The sequence below is a fragment of the Galleria mellonella genome, unplaced genomic scaffold (assembly GCF_026898425.1).
Source record: "Galleria mellonella isolate WM207_F2 unplaced genomic scaffold, CSIRO_AGI_GalMel_v1 utg643, whole genome shotgun sequence".
NCBI lineage: Eukaryota > Metazoa > Arthropoda > Insecta > Lepidoptera > Pyralidae > Galleria > Galleria mellonella.
The window spans coordinates 974,396-997,592 of NW_026442135.1; the positions used below are offsets into that span (position 1 = coordinate 974,396).

Sequence of the window (23,197 nt, forward strand, 5' to 3'; positions counted from 1 at the left end):
TTTTTTTTAGTCGATTAATAATTATTGTTATATTTATAAGTTTTTACCAGCCATATGATATATGAGAAATGACAATGTTTCTTGACATCCTTGAATAAGCATATTAAATTATTAAGAGCTGTGCTCTTGTCAGTGGAGCTCTTGCCACTCACTACGATTTTCAGCGAGTCTCTTCACCTCTTGATACGACACGACACCAACTTTTCCCTTGATCTGCCTGATGTAACTATTCCTCGGTCTCCTTCTTCCCCTCTTTCCTTCTATCTTACTTTCTATTATAATGTTCATAAGTTCGTGCTGTCGTATCAATATTATTACAATATAAATAAATTAACAAAATTTGTTACCCTATAACTATTTTGTAAAATTAAGGTCAATTTTCAACTATCTCATCAGATAGCGTGATCCGTAGCAATGCCTACGTCGTAGGCTTGTCTCGTAGCGATAGGCGTAGCCAAAATCATTATTTTTCTGACTTTTTACTCCTTTATAAGTCAATAAGTGTTCAGTGCATAATTAAATAAATACTTCACATTATACATATATATTATATACATAATACATACATATTAATACATATGTATTATACAATAAAAATTTAATGTCAAATTGTGAATAGTAACAGTACAATGTATCCTCTTATTTACATGAAGCTGTTTATGTCTACAGGTAAAACTTTACCATCAGGTAGACTGCCTTCTTAGTAATTCAAAATTGCATAAAACATTATTAAGGTGATTTTTGTACAAAAATATATTCAAACCTAAACGTACATTTTTTTCACAGGAGCGTTTTTAATCCCGTTCCTCATAATGCTGGTGCTCGAAGGCATCCCGCTGTTCCTGATCGAGATGGCGATTGGACAGAAGATGAGGCTTGGTTGCCTGGGTGTGTGGAACACCATCCACCCGTGGCTGGGCGGCATCGGCATATCGAGCTGCGTGGTCACGCTCTTCGTAGCTCTTTACTACAATGTCATCATAACTTGGGTCTTCTTCTACCTCTTTAATAGTATTCGGGTGAGTTTTAGTATTTTATTTATTGTAAATTACTTCTTGTTGTAAACTGCTTCGAGAAAAGCGGGTCAACTTTTTCATACAATTTTACGTGATAAATAGTTATGAGTGATTCCTTTATAACTTATTTATTTATTTTGCCTTATCAATTCTGCATCTTTTTAATGAATAAACACCCATTTTCTTTCTTAAATAATAAGTCAAGACACATTTTATGCGTAAGTATATAGAATACTGATATCACCTTCTACCGAATTTATCATGGGGAGTGTTCTAAGGAATTGTTCGGATTGATACCTGCTGCTGATTTTCACCACCGTACAACCCGCCACAAACTAAAGTTTCATCCCAATCATCTGGACGAGTGGCGGTCTTCCACCGTGCGTTTTTCAAGGCACTTTCTTCCACGCACAACCATTCTTTGGAATCAACTTCCAGCAGCAGTATTTCTGAACCGATACGACAACATAACCTTCAAGAAAAGAGTATATTTCTTTTTAAAAGGCCGGCAGCACACCTGCAATGCCGCTAGTGTTGTGGATGATCATGGGCGGCGGTAGTCACTTACCATCAGGTGAGCCGCATGCTCGTTTGCCCCCTGTGTTGTAAAAAAAAAAAAAAAAATAAATAAAAAAAAAACGAGTCAGCTAATTTGACAATTGGCAAAAAATTGACAAAAAGTTGACCCGTTTTTGAGGTTCGATGCTCTATCTACATAGTTTAAACTTACTAGTTGTAAAAAAAATTAATTCCTTTACCTCATTTTTAAACAGCTAACAGGCGACCAGTTGCCTTGGGCGCACTGTCCCCAAGACAATGGCACAGCTGAAATAGAATGCAACAAAGCCTCAGCCACTGTCTACTTTTGGTACCGTGAAGCGCTAGATGCGTCACCCAGTATCGATGAGCCAGGCGTGCCCCGTTGGTGGATAGTGCTGTACCTTCTGTTGGCATGGATCATCGTGTTTTTTATCGTTATGAAAGGAATCCAAAGCAGTGGCAAGGTCAGTGTAATTTTTTATCGATATTTGTTTTTTAAATAGTAAAAGTAGTACTTTTTTTTATGCAACTTAGAACAGCAAACAAGCTGACGGCCCACCTGATGGAAAGTGGTAACCGTCGCCTATAGACATGAGCAGTACCATGGACATAATAGAGTATACTGTTTCGCCCATGATACTTATACACAATATTGCCGTGTGGTCCCAGCATAGAATGGGTCACTTCCTTTCCTGAGGGTGTCGTAAGACTAAGGGAACTTCATAGTCGAGGAATGGGCAGCAGAGTCCCTCTTAAAACATCACCAAAGCCGAATTTCGATTGCCAATCCGCCTGCCAAGCGTGGCGATTATTGGCAAAGCTCCCCAATAGGTCTTTCTATTTTTTTTTATGGGTGAAAATGGAATGGTAACCCCGCCTGCGCTAACGGGATACGCTGGCGGAGCACCAGTGAAGGGTGATCGATGAGAATGAAAACAGGCCAGTTAGCCCATCATGATGAATTCATCAGGAATTAACCATGATAGTTTCCAGGGGGAACCGCGAGAAGGTCGACCTGGTTGGGTATATTGCTAGCAATGGGATTTTTAGTCTCCATTACTAACAATCCCCTTTCCCCCAGGTCCTTCTATTACATGCTTATGTTCAGCAGTGGACTGTTAACAGCTGACATGATAATGATATAATGATGTACTTACAGTATTAGGATATTGGGGGGAAGGGATCGTTAGTAATGCGGGCTACCAGTCCCATTGCTAGCAATATACCCTGTCAGGTCGACCTCCACGCGGTTCCCCCTGGAAACCATCGTGCTGAGTTCCAGGTGTATTCATCATGATGGGCTGACTGATCTGCCTTTTTATCATTATTCACCTATCACCTCTCACTGGTGCCCCGCCAGTGTATACCGTTAGCGCAGGCGGGGTTACCATTCCATTAATCATGCATTAAAAAAAAAAGTATTAGGATATTAGCTCTAATGGTTTATTGTAGCAGAAGATACAGAAGTTCGTGTATCAACTAAAAAGACTGGCTGGCGAACAGATTCAAACTTACCAGGCCACCTCTGTCCCATTCGTATTTCTACCGGGAAGTAGTTATGTTTGCATGGCTGTATTTCAGTTTGAAGGGTGGGATATGGCAGTGAGTTTACTGGGTACAGAGGAATAACACCTGAGTCCTCAGTAATGGCAACGCATGAGAGGTATCATGGGCGAAACAGTATACTCTGTTACGTCCATGGTACTGCTCATGTCTATAGACGACGGTTACCACTTTCCATCAGGTGGACCGTCAGCTTGTTTGCCATTATGTGTTGTTTAAAAAGATTCAAATTATATTTGAATCTTCATTCATATGGTTCTTATGAAGCTTAATAATTAATTTATTGGTACTTTCCAGGTGGTATACTTCACTTCGTTGTTCCCTTACGTCGTGCTGACTATATTTTTCATACGTGGAATCACTCTACCAGGCTCATCTGATGGTATACTGCACATGTATAAACCTAAAGTAAGTATTCAATAAAGTAAGAGATTATCTGTATATATAAAAATTAATGCCACTTTTCGTTGTCATTTTATAACTCAAGAACGAGCTCATCTATCCATACCAAATGTTTAGACTTTGTTCGGACTATTTAGTAGATGGTTTATGTGAAGTTTGCACAAAATCGGACGAGCGGTTCTTCGTTTATCACATTTTTTGTAACAAATGAATTCAATAAATGGCGGATCATTTTGTTAATGGAGATTTTTGTGTCAAATTCAAACTGTTTTTTTTTAAGTTGGGGATTGTGCTGTCAAATTGAAACTTTTCAGTGTTGACAGTACAAGCATGTTGTTATGTCATTCATGCGGTTATTTAAAATTATTTTTTTTTTTATTATTTCACTTTATACATAGCGAAGCACATACCGGGCTGCTAGTATTTTTATAAATAGATGATCTATATCTGATTTCATCACTCTCTATAAAATAATAAACTATAAATGGGACACTAGCATACTGTTGAGCCTTGTTTCATTTCGTACAGGCAATAAAAGAATACAAAAATTATTTTATATACAGATTTGTAATAATAATGTATCGTATCACAATCCAATTATCCGCATGTGCAGAAAATATACCAATGTAATGCAAGGACCTTGATATTTTCCAACAATCCTTGCAATATTACATTAAGGCTGCCAATTTGTTACTTTAAATTTATAGTCGTTGCTCTTTTAATGTTTATAATATCGAATGTTATGCAGAGCAGTTGTTGGAGTGCAAATTTGATGCTGTTTTATGTAATATTTATTTTACTACTGTATTAATTTGTAATATGTTGTTTTGCTATAAATAAATAAATTATCTGCTGAATATGAAATGAAAAGGAAATATTTATTTATTTATTTATTTATTTATTCATTAGTACAAATATGTGTACATGGCGGACTTAATGCTAAAAGCATTCTCTCCCAGTCAACCATAGGGAAGTGTCAGAATACTCGAATGCGGTACTACTAATTATTGATATACATACATACTAAAATTACATATATAAACGAATAAATATATATGAATAACAAATATACTTACACATATATGATATATACTATATTATACACGAATTTGGGAATAATATGGGTTCACTATTAACGAAGCTAAACTAGAATATTCTGTTTTAGCTTATAGATCTTAAAGAATATTATACATTATATTTATTTATTTATGTTCATAATTTTTCTCGTATAAAACTTGAATCAAAATCGTGTCAGAATTGGTGATCCGTAATATACATACAATAGGGAAGAAAGATTCTTGAGTGGCGACCGTGTACGGACAAACGCAGTGTAGGACGACTCACCACTAGATTGAGTGACGACCTGAAATGCATTGCAGAGAGTCAGTGGATGCAGGTGGCTCAGGACCGTTCTTTATGGCAGTCTATGGGGGAGGTTTATGTCCAACAGTGGACGGATAATGGCTGAAATTATGGAGATGATCAATATACATACATATAAATTATAAGTAAATAGGCAGATAGATTGAGAACTTTTTATCCCATATTTAATTGTTTAATAATAAATATGGGGTCCATAAACTTTTTTTTTTTGTATTTATTTATACTAGCAATCTATCTACTTGCTGGGACAATAAGTAGTATGTTTGACGTTTACTTGAATGGCGTGCTCAGTAAGCGACCTATGTCGCTTCATACTTTATTTTATTTAATCATATCTTGGGACATTTCAGTCTGCCGATCCATCATTTTTATACTCGGGTCTTTGTTTCAGTTGGAGAAACTACTACAACCAACAGTGTGGTTGGACGCGGCGACACAAGTCTTTTACTCCTTCGGGCTCGCATTTGGTTCCCTCATTGCGTTCGGCTCCTACAACCCTCCGAACAACAACTGCGTGAGAGATGTACTCCTTGTGTCTGTTTGCAACGCTCTCACCGCTATCTACGCGTCGGTGGTCATATTCAGCATTCTGGGCTTCAAGGCATTTACAATGACCGAGAGCTGTATTACCAAGTAAGTTTTTCTGAAGTGAAGAAAATAAAGAGATAAAATGCTTAAAGTAGATCGTGTTACCAGTATACGATGACTGGTTACTAGTGGTGGCTGGTAGGTGAGGATGTCATGTCAATTGACCTACTTTTATTAATTCAGGTTTAATCATGAAGGGTTTACGTGGTCCGAAAAGGTTAACCAGACAGGGTATTTTACAAGCAATGGGGTCGTTGAACTCATTTGGACTTAAATACTAACAACCTTTAAAGAAAATAAATCCATAAGGGAGGGTTCTTTATTAAGTGATTAAGAAAGATTTGTTCTAATGATGTTGAGTTTTCATTGTTGCCACTTGGTAGAATTTTTATTTTACAATTGTTTAAAACACTTGTGTAAACATAGAATAGTACCCACAAGTGTTTTATAGGAATTAGTCAACAATCAGCAAATGAATGGACGAACAGCTGGATCATGGCCACCATCAGCAAACACCAAATACAGTCTTTTGCCCTTTTACCCCTAATGCATCTGTATTTCTGAGGATTGGAGTGTCACGTGTTTAAGCTGGCCAGCTGGCGTGGTATAGGTGCAGGGTTGTATATCGAGATTTCCTTCTCTTCTACTGATTCTCTCTTTTTCTCTTCTATTGTTTTTTAAACCCATTAGTTACCTCTTACAATATCTGTGGAGTGAAAAAAGTGGTGACGTATTATATACTGAGATAGCATAGTGACGTCAGCAAGTCTGAAAAGACGTCATTTTATTTAGCTAGGGATCTCGGTCTTAAAATAACTAAAAGAATATTTTATCTCTATTGAAGGACATCACCAATGGACCCTGTTACTTGGGTATTTACTCTGTCACTACAGGGACGTTATCAAGATTCCTTTAGTTAAACAAACTCTTAAATTACACTTTTATTGCATATAGACAAATAAAGATCTTGGCGTTGCACCACATCGGAGGGTTCCAGCTGAACTCCACCCACGACTACTACCGGCAGGAGTTCCCCAAGATCAACGAAAATATCACCTCTGCGTTAAACCTTACCGAATGCACCATCGGTCAACAACTTGAGCAGGTGAGTTAAAGTTCTAGTTGGAACTTCGATTAAAACTTTGCTGGCCGGAAATTCCGTCATGGTCCTCTTCAGAATTAAACTAAAATTGTGATAAAAACCTAAATACAAAGAAAAGTAATTTTTGGTCATGAACGTTTTGTAACCCAAATGATGTTGCCCGTCGTAGTAGGAGGACGTATCTACACGCCAGTGCAATGACGAGTTTACTCATCACCGGTTAGCAACGTTTGGATATGAAAAGGCGAGTTAACTTGTCACCGGCCAGTGTTAAGAAATACTGGTTTTAATAGAAGTAGGGAAATGATTTAGAAACTGACAACCATCTCCTGTACAGAGAATTAATCTGTAACATTAATACAGTGCATCCAGTCAAGTTAGTTATGGCCTGCTTTAAATATTTTGTCGTCCTTCGATATACGTTTTTTTGGAAAAAGGTTTAGCTGGTAAAATAATCCCTTAAAAGTATGTTAATTATTTGAATTCCATTCTTTAGGTATGAAGAGAATCTTAGATATAACAAAATACACTGGTACCTCGTTCAGTATTGTCACTGCAATATCCTCTCATTCAAACCGACATATCTATGCCAGAGCAGTTTGGTGGCAGAATCATGAGTAGATCATAGGTACCTATTAAGACAAGTTTGTACAAAGTTTCATCCTGTTCTTTACTTTACAGGCAGCAGAAGGCACCGGATTAGCCTTCATAGTGTTCACGCAAGCGATTCTGAAGCTGACGCCGGCACCGTTTTGGTCAATCACGTTCTTCTTGATGCTCCTATCGCTTGGATTGGGCAGCCAGATCGGAATTATGGAGGGGATGCTAGCCTGCATCTTCGATATCGACTTCTTCAAACGGCTCACCAAACCGATGATTACAGGTTAATAGATATTTAGGAATGTGAAGGTTATGCAATCTGAAGTGACAAAGGATTACTTGGATTAGCAAACAAGTTGATAGTCTACGTAATGGAAATTTATAATCTGCGTCTATAGTTATGAACAATACCATGGATGTCATGAAGTACACTCTATTATTATTCTGTCCACTGCTGCTCATAAAAGAAGTTTTATAAGTGGTAGCTACGCTTGGCAAGCGGATTAGCAACCGTAGTTAGGCTTTGTTGATGTTTTCAGAGGGAAGCATCTTCCCATCGACCAATAAATTCCCTTAGTCGCCTCATACGACACCCACAGGAAAAGTGCAGTCTAGCTGAGGTGGCTTGCCATCTAACGATTATTCCATTAAGCCTTCGAGTCTTGTATAAAATTTACATGTCATGCACTTCTATTTTTGCATATATCCGAATTTTTATATTTAGAATTTGCCCCAATCAAATAAATTGTTCCCAGGCGTGGTATGTACGTTCTGCTTCACCGTGGGCATGATCTTCACTACCGGCGCCGGCGAGTACTGGCTCAAGATGTTCGACTCGTTCGCCGGCACCATCGGGCTGGTGGTCGTTGCGCTGCTAGAGATGATCGCGGTCATCTACATATATGGACATGAGAAGTAGGTGTCTAATTATATTATATATAGTGAAATAAATAAATAGATCATTATATAAATATACATTAATTTAAATATAAATTATAAATAAATAGTTTTTTTCGTCATCATGTATAATGTCCACTGCTGAACATAGGTCTCACCCATAAGAGAATGCTAGTAGTTGCCATGCTTGGCAGTCTGATTAGCAACTGCAGTTAGGCTTTTCATTATGTTTTAAGAGAGACGTCATAGTCATCATAAATTGATGATGTTGGCATCTTTTCATGAGATGAAAATGGAAGATCACATTCACTGACGTTACCGACGATATGTACTGGCGGTCTATGTGATAAATTCATAAAAAATTACCGCGATGGTTTTTAGAAGGGACCACAAAGAAGCCAACCACAGAGGGTACATTGCTAACAAGAGCCCCCCCTCCTCTCCTCGCGAGTATTTACCATACCATTTACAGGGTACAGAGGAATAACATCTGAGTCCTCAGGAATGGCAACGCATGCGGGGTATAATGGGCGAAACAGTGTACTCTGTTATGTCCATGGTACTGCTCATGTCTATAGGCGACGGTTACCACTTTCCATCAGGTGGGCCGTCAGCTTGTTAGCCATTCTAAGTTGCATAAAAAAGATATTCAATAATGCACAACGGGAGTTCATAATATAATTAATGTTATTATTATAAGATAATCATAATAAAAAATCTAAATTAGCTGAATATTAATATGCAATATGCAAGTAAAATGGACGACATTATATAATTGAATCTAAAATGTAGAATATTGTATGCAACACATATTTGTAAATGTATGACGGACGTAACCTACTGAAAAATAATGACATGCATGTATAATTTTACAATAATAATTTGAACTTCAATGTGGCTTTAGTAATATGACTTCTAATTAATAGTTGATTATTAATAATACATATAAAATGTTGCATGCCAAGCTGGCTGAATGTCATGGTTACACAAAATGTATAATCTTATCTAAACTTACCACATTCATCGCAACAAATTTCATTTCATTTCATTTCATTTCGTTTCGTTTCGTTTCGTTTCGTTTCGTTTCGTTTCGTTTCGTTTCGTTTCGTTTCGTTACGTTTCGTTTCGTTTCGTTTCGTTTCGTTTCGTTTCGTTTCGTTTCGTTTCGTTTCGTTTCGTTTCGTTTCGTTTCGTTTCGTTTCGTTTCGTTTCGTTTCGTTTCGTTTCGTTTCGTTTCGTTTCGTTTCGTTTCGTTTCGTTTCGTTTCGTTTCGTTTCGTTTCGTTTCGTTTCGTTTCGTTTCATTTCATTTCATTAGACAAATGTGGACATGTTGATGGAAACAGTCGACATGTGCCTCTGATTACTCCATTTTTAAATTTAAATTATCTTTTTTTTATTTATTTATAAATTGTTCACTACACTTACAGTATTCCAAAACATGTAGTGAGCCATAGGTTTATTTCACTAACTTAAAAATTTTAAACAACATTTAGAAAATCTATCTAATTTATCGTTAAATATATCAATATCTGGCTGCTGAACAATCAGAGAATTGAGCAGAGAAATAGTATGATTAGTAGGAGCAAACTGAGCAGTAAACGGGGCGTGAATTTACTGGGTACAGAGGAATAACACCTGAGTCCTCAGGAATGGCAACGCATGGGGGGTATCATGGGCGAAACAGTATACTCTGTTATGTCCATGGTACTGCTCACGTCTATAGGCGACGGTTACCACTTCCCATCAGGTGGGCCGTTAGCTTGTTGCCATTCTAAGTTGTATAAAAAAAAAAGGTGCTTTATTCAAATAGACTTTTATTCAAACATTAGGAATAGTGGTGAATATTTTGCTTTATTCTACGGAGTGCTTATACTTTTTTTTTATTGATGATAATGGAATGGTAATCCCGCCTGCGCTAATCCCTCATTGGCGAGACACCAGTGAGGGATGATAGGTGAGAATGAAAAGGCAGGTCAGTTAGCCCATTACGAATACAGCAGTAATTCAGCACGATGGTTTCCAGGGGAGTCCATGTAGAAGTCGACCTTATATTGTTAGCAATGAGACTGATAGTCCGCATTACTAATATGGAATGGCTGTATTCAGGTTCACAAACGACATCTACGAGATGACGGGCTACCGGCCCGGGCTGTACTGGCAGGTGACCTGGCGTTACGTGGGGCCGTTCATCGTCACCGGCATCCTCATCTCCTCAGTCGTCTCCATGCTTATCTCGCCGCCCGAGTACAGTGCTTGGGATGCTGCTGAGGTGAGATATTAACATTTTCTTTGTTTTTTTTTTTATGAAAACTTGTCTATACAATGATGTACAATGACGAGGCACCAATGAAGAATGATAGGTGAAAGTGAAGTCAGTACAATTGCTGCTTCATGGAGAATTTATAGCAAATGATCCATTATACCCGAAAAGGGTTTTTTTTATGGGTGAAAATGGTATGGTAACCCCGCCTGCGCTAACGGGATATACCGACGGAGCATCAGTGAAGGGTGATAGATGAGAATGAAAACAAGCCAGTTAGCCCATCATGATGAATTCATCAGGAATTAACCATGATAGTTTCCAGGGGGAACCGCGAGTAGGTCGACCTGGTTGGGTATATTGCTAACAATGGGATTCTCAGTCTACATTACTAACATCCCATTCCAACTAACAATTCCTTCCCTGGTTGACGCTAGGTAGGCGGCACGGTCGTAAAACTAAAAGCCAAATCTTTTTGTAATATGGATAGAAACATATTACGCCGATCCCAAATAATAGTGAAATAAGGGTAGGAAGATGAGGATGATATCCATGATAGTTTCTAGGATAACCTTGTGGAGGTCGATCTGACAGTGTACATTACTAGCAATGGCGACTCTAATGACAGCATTACTGATATTTCCTTCACACATTATTCACACACATCTATTAAAAATATTAACAGTAGACGACAGACATCTTGTATAGATACTTGGTATCTATCTATCTACCAGAGAAGATTATTTTTGGTCGAAAGCATAGATTATATTCGAGACGTGAGCATATTTTTTTTATGACATTGCTACGAGACAGTGTTAAGGGAAACAATACTTTACAGCATTGCAGATGACCTCAAGACAATTAATTTAATGCTGGTCTTATTCAATCTATATTAGCTGAACCTAAACCAGAAATTTTTTAACATCTCTGTAAATTATTGATGCCCATTAATTCCTCTCTAGTGAAATGTAGTCTCTAGCGTCTAGGGAAAGTAGATAAAGCTTTATTTGAGAAATCAGTTTAGGGTACGATAGGGCTGATATACCTGAAAAAGGTAATAGCCCTTAAAAATAAAAAAAACTTTATTTATACTGTATTTATTGACAAAAATATGTCGTACAATAATAACGTCAATGATTCTAAATAAACGTCGTTTTTTAATCACTTTAAAGTTGTGGTCCTAGAATGACTAAATAATGACGTCCTTTTAGAGTCACAGACGTCGTTATACTAAGTGAAATAGGGAACTATAATATGTACAAATTTACAGTATTCTTTATTATACACAATTGATAAGTAAATATATAATAAAAATAAAAGAAATACTCATACATACAAAAATTTATAAAATGAGATTCCAATCAGCAAATTACATCCTTATTTATCTGCCACGATGGCGTGTTTCCAATAATTGCGCCAGAAGAGCTGCCAGAAGGCGATTCTCTCGTGGTACACATAGTCCCTCATCTCCATGCGAACATCGATATTCATGTAAGGTCGGGACTCGTTCACTGGACTCCATTGTACCGGAAGCAATTTCGTCAACTTTGGTGTTGGGTTCCTATAAGTTATAAATATAGATTAGGTAAGTTTGTGTATGGAACAGGTTTCAGATTTTGGCCTATATTGGTTTGCAACAAATTTTATCCACAAAATAGTTAAATTTGCCTTAGATAAATGTTTAATAAATGTTTAGACGTCTTACTGCAAAAGCGTTTGTAACTTTTTAATTATCATCATATAGGCCGTTTTTTTTTAATGGGTGAGAATGGAATAGTAACCCCGCCTGCGCTATCAGTATACGCTGGCGGGGCACCAGTGACGGATGATAGGTGAGAGTGAAAGCAGGCCAGTTAGTCCATCGTGATGAAATCCACTAAATTTAACCACAATGGTTTCCAGGGGTAACCGCGTGGAGGTTGACCTGATAGGGTTTATTTCTAGCAATGGGGCTAATGAACTCCATTATTAACAATCCCTTTCCCACCTATCAGCCGTTATTTGTTCACTGTTGAACATATGCTCCCATGGATTGTCATAAGGAACGGTGCCATGTCATATTGTATTTTACCATTGGGAGATAGTAGAGCTAGCTACGCTTGGCAAGCAGGTTGGGAAACGCAGTTAGGCTTTGGTGATGTTGAAAGAGGGACGCTGCTGTCCATTCCTCGACCTCTTAAGTTACTTTAGTCGCCTCATACGACACTCATAGGAAAGAAAGAGGCCACCCACTCTATACTGCGTTCAGATAGCAACAACTATAACAAATTTATATATTTCTACGTATACCGCTGTAGTGTCAACGTACACTTTAACGATTTCAAATTACTTATGGCACAGTGAGCACTGAGCAGTGTTTACTTACTATAAACATATTCACACATTTTCTATTTCACTGGCTTTAGATGAAAAATTCATGGTTAGACCCTCTGAACACGTATCTCGCAAACTGTTTGCGACAGTTTAAAGTCGCTTGTACCCTCAATCTTTATTTTTGACATATTTTGTAGTGACCTAATAGTGATTAGAGAATGAACAATAATAAATATTGGTATGGTCTCTATAGAGCGGTTTAAAAACCAAAATATCATTCGAAAATAGTTAGAAGTATTCAGGGCCGTGCCTGACGGGCGTTCATTGCGTGCACCGCACGCAGGCGGCCGAAATTAAGAGGCGGCCAAATCGTTACAAGTTGTTTACTGGGCCGATTTCGGTTAACCAAAAACTGATTTTTTTCCCGGTTTGATGCCCTGTGTATAATAATAAACATTAAAAATTAAAGTAGTTTTTTTTTAATGTTATCCTGGGGGCGGCCATACAGACTGGCACGCAGGCGGCCATATACCCAGGCACGGCCCTGGAAGTATTAGTAATAAAATAAATCCTGTTACTCAAATAAATTTTTTATTCCTATCCTTAATTTAAGTTATCACCGAATGCAATCAAAATGAAGTACATAAACAGCAATTATAATTTGTTGATTTAAAAACAAATAGTTTATATATTTTTAGTATATATATATACCTACTCTTTGTCTTTTTTCTCAATGTCCTCTACTTAAAGATTGTCTGGAAGAGATTGCTTAGCGATAAGACCGCCTTTTGTATCACTTGTTTTTAAAATTAACTGTATTTATTATTTTATATATATAAAATATTCATAAGAATATTTTTTACATAATCTCAGTTGTGGATAATTGGAATTCTCTGTCAGTCTACGATATTAAGTAAAAGCTTCTAATACTTTAGTTATGATACCACTCTCTAATAATACGTCAGTCTAAGTTTCTCCTGGTATCTGCATATATCCTATCATCATCATCATCTTAGCCATCATCTAATGGAGGGTCGTCCTACCTTTCCTTTTTTAACCTTTCTTCCCCATCGGTTGTCATATATATATATATATATTTTATAAAATATTAAGAGATAGGTTCATAATCTTTCAAGTACTACAGATATCGATGATATAACGTTTTCAACCGACATGTGTACTCGTATATGTTATTACTAGTATGTCACCAATTTGATAATTTCAATTTTATAAATTATTTCAATTAATAATCTACGAAGAATCTACATGTTGTTTTTTTTGTTGGGTAAAATATTAAGAGAGATAATGCGCATCGTTATATTTTAAGCTGAAGGATAGGCGTAGAAATAAATGAGTGTTCAGATGAATATATTTCTGTTTCTCGTGATATTTATTTGCCATTCTAATGAGTAAAAGGAGATAAGATTATTTTTTAGCCTTGTAAAATAGATACACGATATCGCAAGTTTAAACTTAACAAAATGTTAACAACTTACTCATATTTTACGAAATTCGCCCACATCGTAGTCATTCTGTCTCTAATTAAAATCTGTTCATCAGTAAATATCGTTCCTTTATCGAAAAGATATTGCAATTCCTCCGTGTGGGCTGCTCCAACACCTGGTATGTCTTTGAAATCACTACCTCCAACATAAGAAAATAAATACTTATATACTTTTAAAGCTCCCTGCTCCATATATCTGTTTACAGCACTTTCTGCCGCATGATTGAGAACAAAGTCTGATGAGAAATCTACTAGTTCCAACATCGAATCTTTAGAAAATTTCTTGCCACCCATATAAAATGATTGAATTATTTTTGCAAGACTTCTCAACTCTTCTTCTTTAAAATCGAAGGTATTCTTCAATTTAGCATAGAATATAGAACTCATATTAGCATAGAACTCATTTGATTTCCCAACAAAACCTCCAAAGTCTTCTTTGCTATTATAACCAATAAGAATTGACGTATTTTTTATTATCGTGGAATTATTCAAATGGAAAGGATCTTCTGTAACGAAATGTTGGACTCCTTTATAACGTTTCTCTTTACACACTCGTGGTAGGAAGTTAATATTATTAGCAGCTTTCATTAGTACAATAGGATCTACTGTCGCTAAGTATTTCAGAGCATCTTTTGTGTTAGTCGTATTGTAACCTAGTTGTTTACCCAATTTTATAGCTGCATCATGATCAGGCTTCACAAACATGCCTGTTACTTCAGCGCTTCCACTTTGTATTATAGCTTTATTGAATAATCTTTCATTTTCAGAATACAAATGTAAATCAACCGCTCCCCCTCCATAACTTTCTCCAGCAATTGTGACCTCATTAGGATTTCCACCGAAAGCACGAATATTGTCCTTTATCCATCTCAATGCAGTGACTTGATCTTTCAATCCCTGATTTCCTGGTACATCTGGATCTTTCAAACAGAAAAAACCGTATGGACCCAATCTATAGTTAACGGTTACAACTATAATACCATGTTGAGCCAAATATTTGCCATCATACTGGCCTCCGCTGCCTATAGAAAACCCACCACCATGAAACCAGACAAATACTGGAACGAGCCGGTTAAGATTAGTAATATTTGGCACAAATATGTTCAAACGCAAACACTGCAGGACACCCCCTTCTATCCTTCGAACTTGAGGGCATTTAACAGAAGAATTAGGAGCATTAAAAACCGTTTCAAATTTTGGGAACTCCAAAGATTTCTGTAAAATAAATACATTTCATTGTATTATTTTTGTAAAAATAATATCCACTTTTAAACTGTTTCAGTCTAAAATTTTTTAATATTTTTTAACTACAAGTATAGCAAGATGTTATTTTTATCTACCGCGAATGAAATTTTTTACTCATCTGTTATTAAAACAATTACTGAAATGAACTCTGAAATAAAGAAATATATTTTTTTTTTTATATAACTTAGAATGGCAAACAAGCTGACGGAAAGTGGTAACCGTTGCCTATAGACATGAGCAGTACCATGGACATAACAGAGTATACTGTTTCGCCCATGATACCCCCATGCGTTGCTATTCCTGAGGACTCAGGTTTTATTCCTTTGTACCCCGTAAATTCACGCCATATCCCACCCTTCAAACCGAAACACAGCCATGCAAACACAACTACTTCACGGTTGAAACATGAATGGGACAGAGGTACCCAAGCAGTCAACTTTTGTACAAAGTCTCCCTCTGGTAAAAATAGGTGGACAATTCTAGGTCGATATACGACACACTTCATCCTATTCATGTAATCAAACCTACATTAGAATAAATTATTTTTTAAAGAATTATCATAATCGGTTCAGCATTTCGTAACTTACACACAAAAAATTACAGTTGAAATCAGAATCTCCATCTTTTTAAAGTCAGTTGGAAAACAATCAAATTAATCAAGACCTCAATAGTTGTTATTTTTATTATTAAAACAGCATTCGATATACTCACCCCAAAAGGATTTTCCTCATCCACTAAAGCGTACGGTATACCTAAAAATGTGGAACTCCCATCCACCGCCCTCTGCCCCCTAACCGACCCACTGTTCGTTACCACAACATCACACCCCACTTGATGTAGCGCCAAAGTAAACAATACACTCAACAACATATTGAACAATCGGATTCGTACTGATTTGCAATCCACTTGACTGACTGTCCTCAAGTGATTCAGAACCACGAATATCATTTACATTCATAGAATAAAAAAGTGCAGTAGGCTCATTCTATATTTAAATGCCTAGCGGTAAGAGATTGTTTTCAAGTCTGAATTAGCGGATTCATTTTGAGACAATAATAATTTGTGAACTATTATCACTACAGTAAACGTAAGTTTGTAACAGATATATAGATTTTTTTTTCAATGGGTGAAAATGGTATGGTAATCCCGCCTACGCTAACGGGATACGCTGGCGGAGCACCAGTGAAGGGTGATAGATGAGAGTGAAAACAGGCCAGTTAGCCCATCATAATGAATTCATCAGGAATTAACCATGATAGTATCCAGGGAGAACCGCGAGGAGGTCGACCTGGTTGGGTATATTGCTAGCAATGGGATTCTCAGTCTCTATTACTAACAATCCCTTTCTCCCCAGATATATAGATTACTACTATTAAATACCACTGGTTTTTTTTTACAGACTAACAGTGTTTACCTTTTTACTTCTACTGAAGAATTTGACGAAAATTAGACATTTCTTGCAGTTATGGTGTCGGAAATGTTCGATTTTAAAATATTTGAAATGTCTATATATAGATTTATAGGCGACATTTATTATAAGTACTACCAATATAGTACTATACTCGTATTATCTATGCTATAAGATAGGTCGTCAGATTGTTTGTCATTCTGAGTTGTTCACTGCAGTACTGATGTTGTTTAAAGCCGTTATGTTTTATCATTATGTACAATTTATGGAATGGACAGTCTACAAAGTTGTATATTCTATGTTAGATATATTTGAAGTGGGAAAAGGTATTTACCCGTATGTACTAATGACATTTACTAAGCTTCTGTTTATGCAAGTTATTTTATGTTCATGACAAGTTAGCATAATATCGATTATTAATTCGACTTTTTATTTGAAGCTAAATTCATATAGATAGGTAGTTTTTTAGAGTGAATATGTAATGACAATCCTGTCTGCGGTATTGGCTGACAGAATTCCAGTGTGGGATGCTGATAGATAAAAATAAAGATGGTTGGCTCATGGAGAAGAATTCATAAAGAATTTTACCACGATGGTTTTCGGGGGGAGACGCGTTAAGGTGAACTTAATAGGACATTTTTCTAATAATGGAGTCGCTTCACTATAATAATATAACACTACTAGCGATCTGTCACGGTTTCGCGCGGTTAGTTTTTAACTATTTTAAAAAATAATATATTCGTTGCCTACGCTACTCGCTGATAATGTAGTATTTTAGAAATAAAATAATTTTTTAAATCTGTTTAAAGTTGCGTTTATCCATTACAAATCAATTTCTTCCTCTTTATTATATTAATATAGGTTTGTTTGGAAAGAGCCTACTTTACTAGTGTTCTCTCTTGAACTGTTGAAATAAATTCGTCTTTTATAGAGTTACTCGTACATGAATATACATATATATATATATATATATATATATATATATATATATATATATATATATATATATATATATATATATATATATATATATATATATATATATATATATATATATATATATGTAGGTATGTTTATAAAAAAATATTATTTTGACTTGAATTACTGAAACTGCCTAACCGTCGCCTATAGACATGAGCAGTACCATGGACATAACAGAGAATGCTGTTTCGTCCATGATACCCCCTATGTGTTGCCATTCCTAAGGACTCAGGTGTTATTCCTCTGTACCCTGTAAATTCACGCCATATCCCACTCTTCAAACCGAAACACAGCCATGCAAACACAACTGCTTTACGGTTAAAACACGAATGGGACAGAGGTACCCAAGCAATCGATTTTTGTACAAAAATTATATTACATAAGACATGCAAATGACATCATCTGATTCCAGAATCTTCTTTCAGGGTCACACTGTGAAGAAGAGCTATCCGGACTGGGTTTTGGGCATCGCCGTGGTCATGATTCTAGCTGGAGTACTACCAATACCGGTGGTACTGCTTCTCAGGCGATTCCAATGCCTGGCATTCGACGTGGATATCCATCAGGGCTCCATTAGGAGAATCGAGACAACCGTCTCCACGAAGGAGATGATGAGTGATCAGGATGTAAGTATTTTGGTATTTAATACGTTAAGGGTATTATATACTTACATGTGGTTTAACAAAGATAAAGGATTCAAAGGGCCTTACGCCTTACTTCTCGATTCGACAGCTCGATTTCTTTATTGTTTTATAAAAATTGTACTTTTTAATGAGTTCCTAATAATATTAATACTAATTATATTATTAATATAACGAAATAAAACAATTTGTAAAATAAATGAAATTGACCTGTTGAAGGTAAAATGAAAAAAAGGTAAAGGGTTTACTTACATACGACTTCTAATTTAACATATTTATTTAAAATAAGTTCACACAGACAAACACGGATCTTAACACATGAAATATAACATATACACCCTCATGTGTAATCAAAATCTATAGGCGAGCGTCATCGCTGTACATTGTTCATAGTATATAAAGATTTCTAACAAGATTTTTACTTGAAAGAAACATAATATTTATATTCGTTTTTGGAATAAGCGATACAGCATCTGATTTACATCCAAGATAGTATAGTAACGTATACAACTCTAATAAGAAATCAATTAAGTCATTTTCAGAGTCATGACCTAAAAATGACTAAAGAGCGACGTCACTTTAAAGTCGTAGACGTCACCCTACTATTTGGAATGTTAAACATTAGGTAGAGCTTATTTTAATGAAGGACATATAATTATTATGTATGTTTATTTTTTTAATATTTAACGATAATTACTGTAGATAATTCCCATGGCTAACCTTGTGTTAAAATAACTAACTATGCTAACCTTTACATGCATGCAAGCTAGTTTTTGTCAACTAATCGGTATATTTAACTATATTTCTATAATTCCTCTATGTTCATTAACTAGCAAACTTAAACTTTTATTTATAAAAAGATAAATCTAATATACCGATTGCATAGGTCATATGCATTAACCACAGACATAATTTAAATAGATGTCTCAATGTTTTTTTTTTTTGCCACTTATTAAAGGAGCTAATTCATTGATAGTAATCCCTTTCGTGCTAAACAAATTTAAACAGGAGCAGTGATAATGATGATTAACTTAAGGAAGTTTTTGATTTTATATTACTATTTATTACGTCTAATATATCCATTTGGTCGTTGATATTATTATTAGTACTCCCATGATTAAAATAAATTTAACGATAACTATATGCCGTTAACAAAAGTCCTTCAAGCCATTCTATCTATTCATTTATATCTGACATAGTATCAGACAGGAGCTGATAAGTTAGGTTTTTTTAATGGGAGATAATGGATGGTAAACCCCACCCGCGCTATCGGTATACACCGGCGGGGCACCAGTGAAGTATAATAGGTGAGGATGAAGTAGGTCAATTAGTCCATCGTGACGAAGTCAACAAGAATTGTTCACGATGGTTTCCAGGGGGAACCACGTGGAGGTCGACCTAACAGGGCACATTGCTAGCAATGGAGTTATCAAACTTCATGATAAGTTAGATAGGTCAGTTTGGCCACCGTAATCATTTTCCAGAATTAACAACGAAGGTTTCCAGGGGTACCGTGTGAATCTTAGTAATCGGGACTATTTTTTTACTTTAATAGATGATAATGGGATGGGGTAACCATTCCTTATCCCATCCAGAGAAAGGAATGGGATAAGGAATGGTTGCCTCGCCTGCGCTAACGGCATACGCTGGGGGAGTATCAGTGAAGGTCGATAAGTAAGAAAGAAAAAGCAGGTCAGTTAGCCCATCGTGATGAATACATCTGGAATTCAGCACGATGGTTTCCAGCGGGGACCACGTGAAAGTCGACCTGATAGGGTATATTGATTGCTAACAATCGGTCTGGTAGTCCGCATTACTAACAATTCCTTCTCCTAACTGATAACTTAGCTCAGTTGGCATACGTATGGAACATAGTAACCGGGATTATTATTTTTAGTAATATAAACTTATTGTTAGGAATAGGCACGGTAATCCCCTGTTACTAATAGTCAATTCTTCATTACCCACACAGGCAATACTCAAATACATTTTTATTTCTTTCTTTCTTTTACACCAAAACATTACTTTTGGTAGCTGTCGGGTAAAACAGACATACAAAACAGATATCTACGTTTGCGGCATCTATTTACGAAGTTATGTTTGTAGCATGGACAGCTAGCCAAATTGTAAATAACAATTTGTTGTGACTAACAGTGGATGCACACGTTCTTCAAGCATGCTTCCGTGTGCTTTACGTTTATTTCAACTAGCCAGAAATAGTTGGGTCAAAAAATTGACGCTTAAAATATGTATAACTGCGACATCTATTTTAATCTATGTCTGTGGGTACGTACGCAGTTTTACATAAAAATAGAGATAGCTCGAGTGAGAACGTGTGTAGACACTTACATGTATTCACCCCGCTTGCCGGCACACTAAACAGGTCCTATCTCCGGAAAACGCTCCGCCTGCGCCGGCGCAACTCGTCGCTGAGGCAGCTGCCACTAAGTTCACTATCGGAGATTTCGACGTAAGTAACTAACTAGGAGAAATAATTTCAATTATTGATATTGAAATTAATATTGAAAAATTAAGTGAATACCTATTAAATTTTCAAAATAAGGAAGTGTGTATTTTTGGGGTTTATCGGTTAATTAATTGCACATATATACAAGAAAGATTTTATATTCTGAAATGAAGTATATATGATACTCGTATTGTATATTTTTTTAATATTACGACACAAAAATTTATAGATCTGTATTTTCTTCTTTTATACTGTTATACTAAAATCATTATGCCTATTACAGTACAATAATAGAGTAAAAATTATTTCTTATCTGATAATGGGCTAGCTTTTGAGAAAGCATTTCTTTAAACCTATCTCTTAACTTTATATTATTATTATTGTTTACACTTTATTGCACCAAGTAAAAAGAGAAATAACAAATACAGTAAATATTAATGAGAAGTGATACAAAAGGCGGTCTTATCGCTATGCAATCTCTTCCAGACAACCTTTGGGTAGTGGACATTGAGAAAAAGACAAAGGGTAGGTGACGCACTATTATATAAATATTATCATATACAAACATATATACATACATACATACACATACATATTTCAATTTGATAATTTTGTAAAATTACTTTTTTGAGTCTTCCCCGAAAGGAGAAAGTTTATTTCTCCTTTCGAGTTCTCAAGGTTGACTGGGAGAAATCCCTTTAAGGGATAAGTCCGTCTGTAATATATTTTTGTTATAACCTAATGTCTATATTTAAAGTGTACATATAAAAGCATAAATAAATAAATATATAATAATTTTGTCTCCGATCTGTAATAAATATAGTTCACATTGGTTCTTAGAAGAAAGAAATCGCAGAACTCTCAAATTAAAATTTTAATTTTAGAGATAGGTTTTAAGGAAATAATGCCTCAAAGTGGACCTTCGAATATCCAATAAATTGTATCAAAAATTTCCAATAGTCATTTGAAGCTAATATTTTCAGTTCATTTACTGCCATGAATGTCAATTCGTCTGTAATATTTATTTCGCTCGTGCTAGTTTTCTACGTACAGTATACATGTTATGTTCATCCTTAACAACTCTAGGGAGTGGACAGCAGTGACGAGAGGCCAAAACGTCTACCCACCAGCATTGCTCGCAGTCGGCCGAAGAAATAAATGTTTGTCTCTCTTGTTCGTATACTTGCATGCTTTGCTTGTTTAGCTATATTAGAATAGATCTAGTATTTCTATGTTTTAACTTGATATTTTAAATAACATGATTGATAATCGGGGACTGTACAAAAGTTTGCTTGGGTACCTCTGACCCATTCGTGTTTCTACCGTGAAGCAGTTAGGTTTGCATGGCTGCGTTTCGGTTTGAATGGTGAGATATGGCAGTAAATGTATAGGGTACAGAAGAATAACACCTGAGTCTTCAGGAATAGCAAGACATAGAGGGTATCATGGGCGAAACAGTATACTCTATTATGTCTGTAGGCGACAGTTACCATTTTCCATCAGGTGCGCCGTCAGCTTGTTTACCATTCTAAGTTGCATAAAAAAATCTCAATTCTATTGGGTTAATACAGGTAGGTAATATGGTGTCATTTATTTTAGATTCGCGACGATAAAAGGACCAGTATCGCACCCCGAACACTTCATACAAAAAACGCCACGATTTTGTTTGAAACAAATTTGCACAAATTTTGAATTTACCTAATGCATGCAGCAGATAATAGATTCTTGCACAATTTGTAAATGTTCCTAATACGAGATATATTGAAGTAACAGTGCATAAAATAAAGGATGTAATTAAAATCATTAGCATTATTTTAAGAGAATCTTCTACATCTTTGGGTGGAAGGGTGGGGTATGGCGTGAATTTACAGGGTACAGAGGAATAACATCTGAGTCCTCAGAAATGGCAACGCATGGGGGGTATCATGGGCGAAACAGTAAACTCTGTTATGTCCATGGTACTGCTCATGTCTATAGGCGACGGTTACCACTTTCCATCAGGTGGGCCATCAGCTTGTTTGCTATTCTAAGTTGTATATAAAAAAAAATCTTTCCCAAAAAACATGATGAATACATCGTCTTGATGTGGGGACTCATTATTTAATTATATTTCGATCTATGTTCCATTGAAAAAAATATCCAGTTTCGCTTGTAGACAATCGTTGTTAATGATTTCGATTTCATCTCATAGTTAATGTCTGAGTTTCTGAAAAGAGAGAGACTTTGTACAAAACTCGTCTGCTTGGGTACCTCTGTCCTATTCGTATTTCAACCGTGAAGCAGTT

General features: G+C 36.0%; 1 protein-coding gene across 3 annotated transcripts in view; it reads left to right on the plus strand.

The window, feature by feature from the left end:
* The window catches only part of LOC113511322 (sodium- and chloride-dependent transporter XTRP3), a 43,248-nt gene that overhangs the window by 13,519 nt on the left and 6,532 nt on the right, over positions 1-23,197 (plus strand). For 2 of the 3 annotated variants that reach the window (XM_052900324.1, XM_052900325.1), the window contains exons 3-13: positions 787-1,019; positions 1,790-2,020; positions 3,417-3,527; positions 5,296-5,537; positions 6,447-6,597; positions 7,276-7,477; positions 7,950-8,109; positions 10,200-10,362; positions 18,230-18,430; positions 20,829-20,915; positions 21,999-22,072. In XM_052900324.1, coding sequence (XP_052756284.1) covers positions 787-1,019; positions 1,790-2,020; positions 3,417-3,527; positions 5,296-5,537; positions 6,447-6,597; positions 7,276-7,477; positions 7,950-8,109; positions 10,200-10,362; positions 18,230-18,430; positions 20,829-20,915; positions 21,999-22,070 — 1,853 coding nt within the window. In that variant the 3' untranslated portion in view covers positions 22,071-22,072. The remainder of the gene's footprint in view (positions 1-786; positions 1,020-1,789; positions 2,021-3,416; positions 3,528-5,295; positions 5,538-6,446; positions 6,598-7,275; positions 7,478-7,949; positions 8,110-10,199; positions 10,363-18,229; positions 18,431-20,828; positions 20,916-21,998; positions 22,073-23,197) is intronic. The other variant, XM_026894955.3, reaches the window with a different exon arrangement.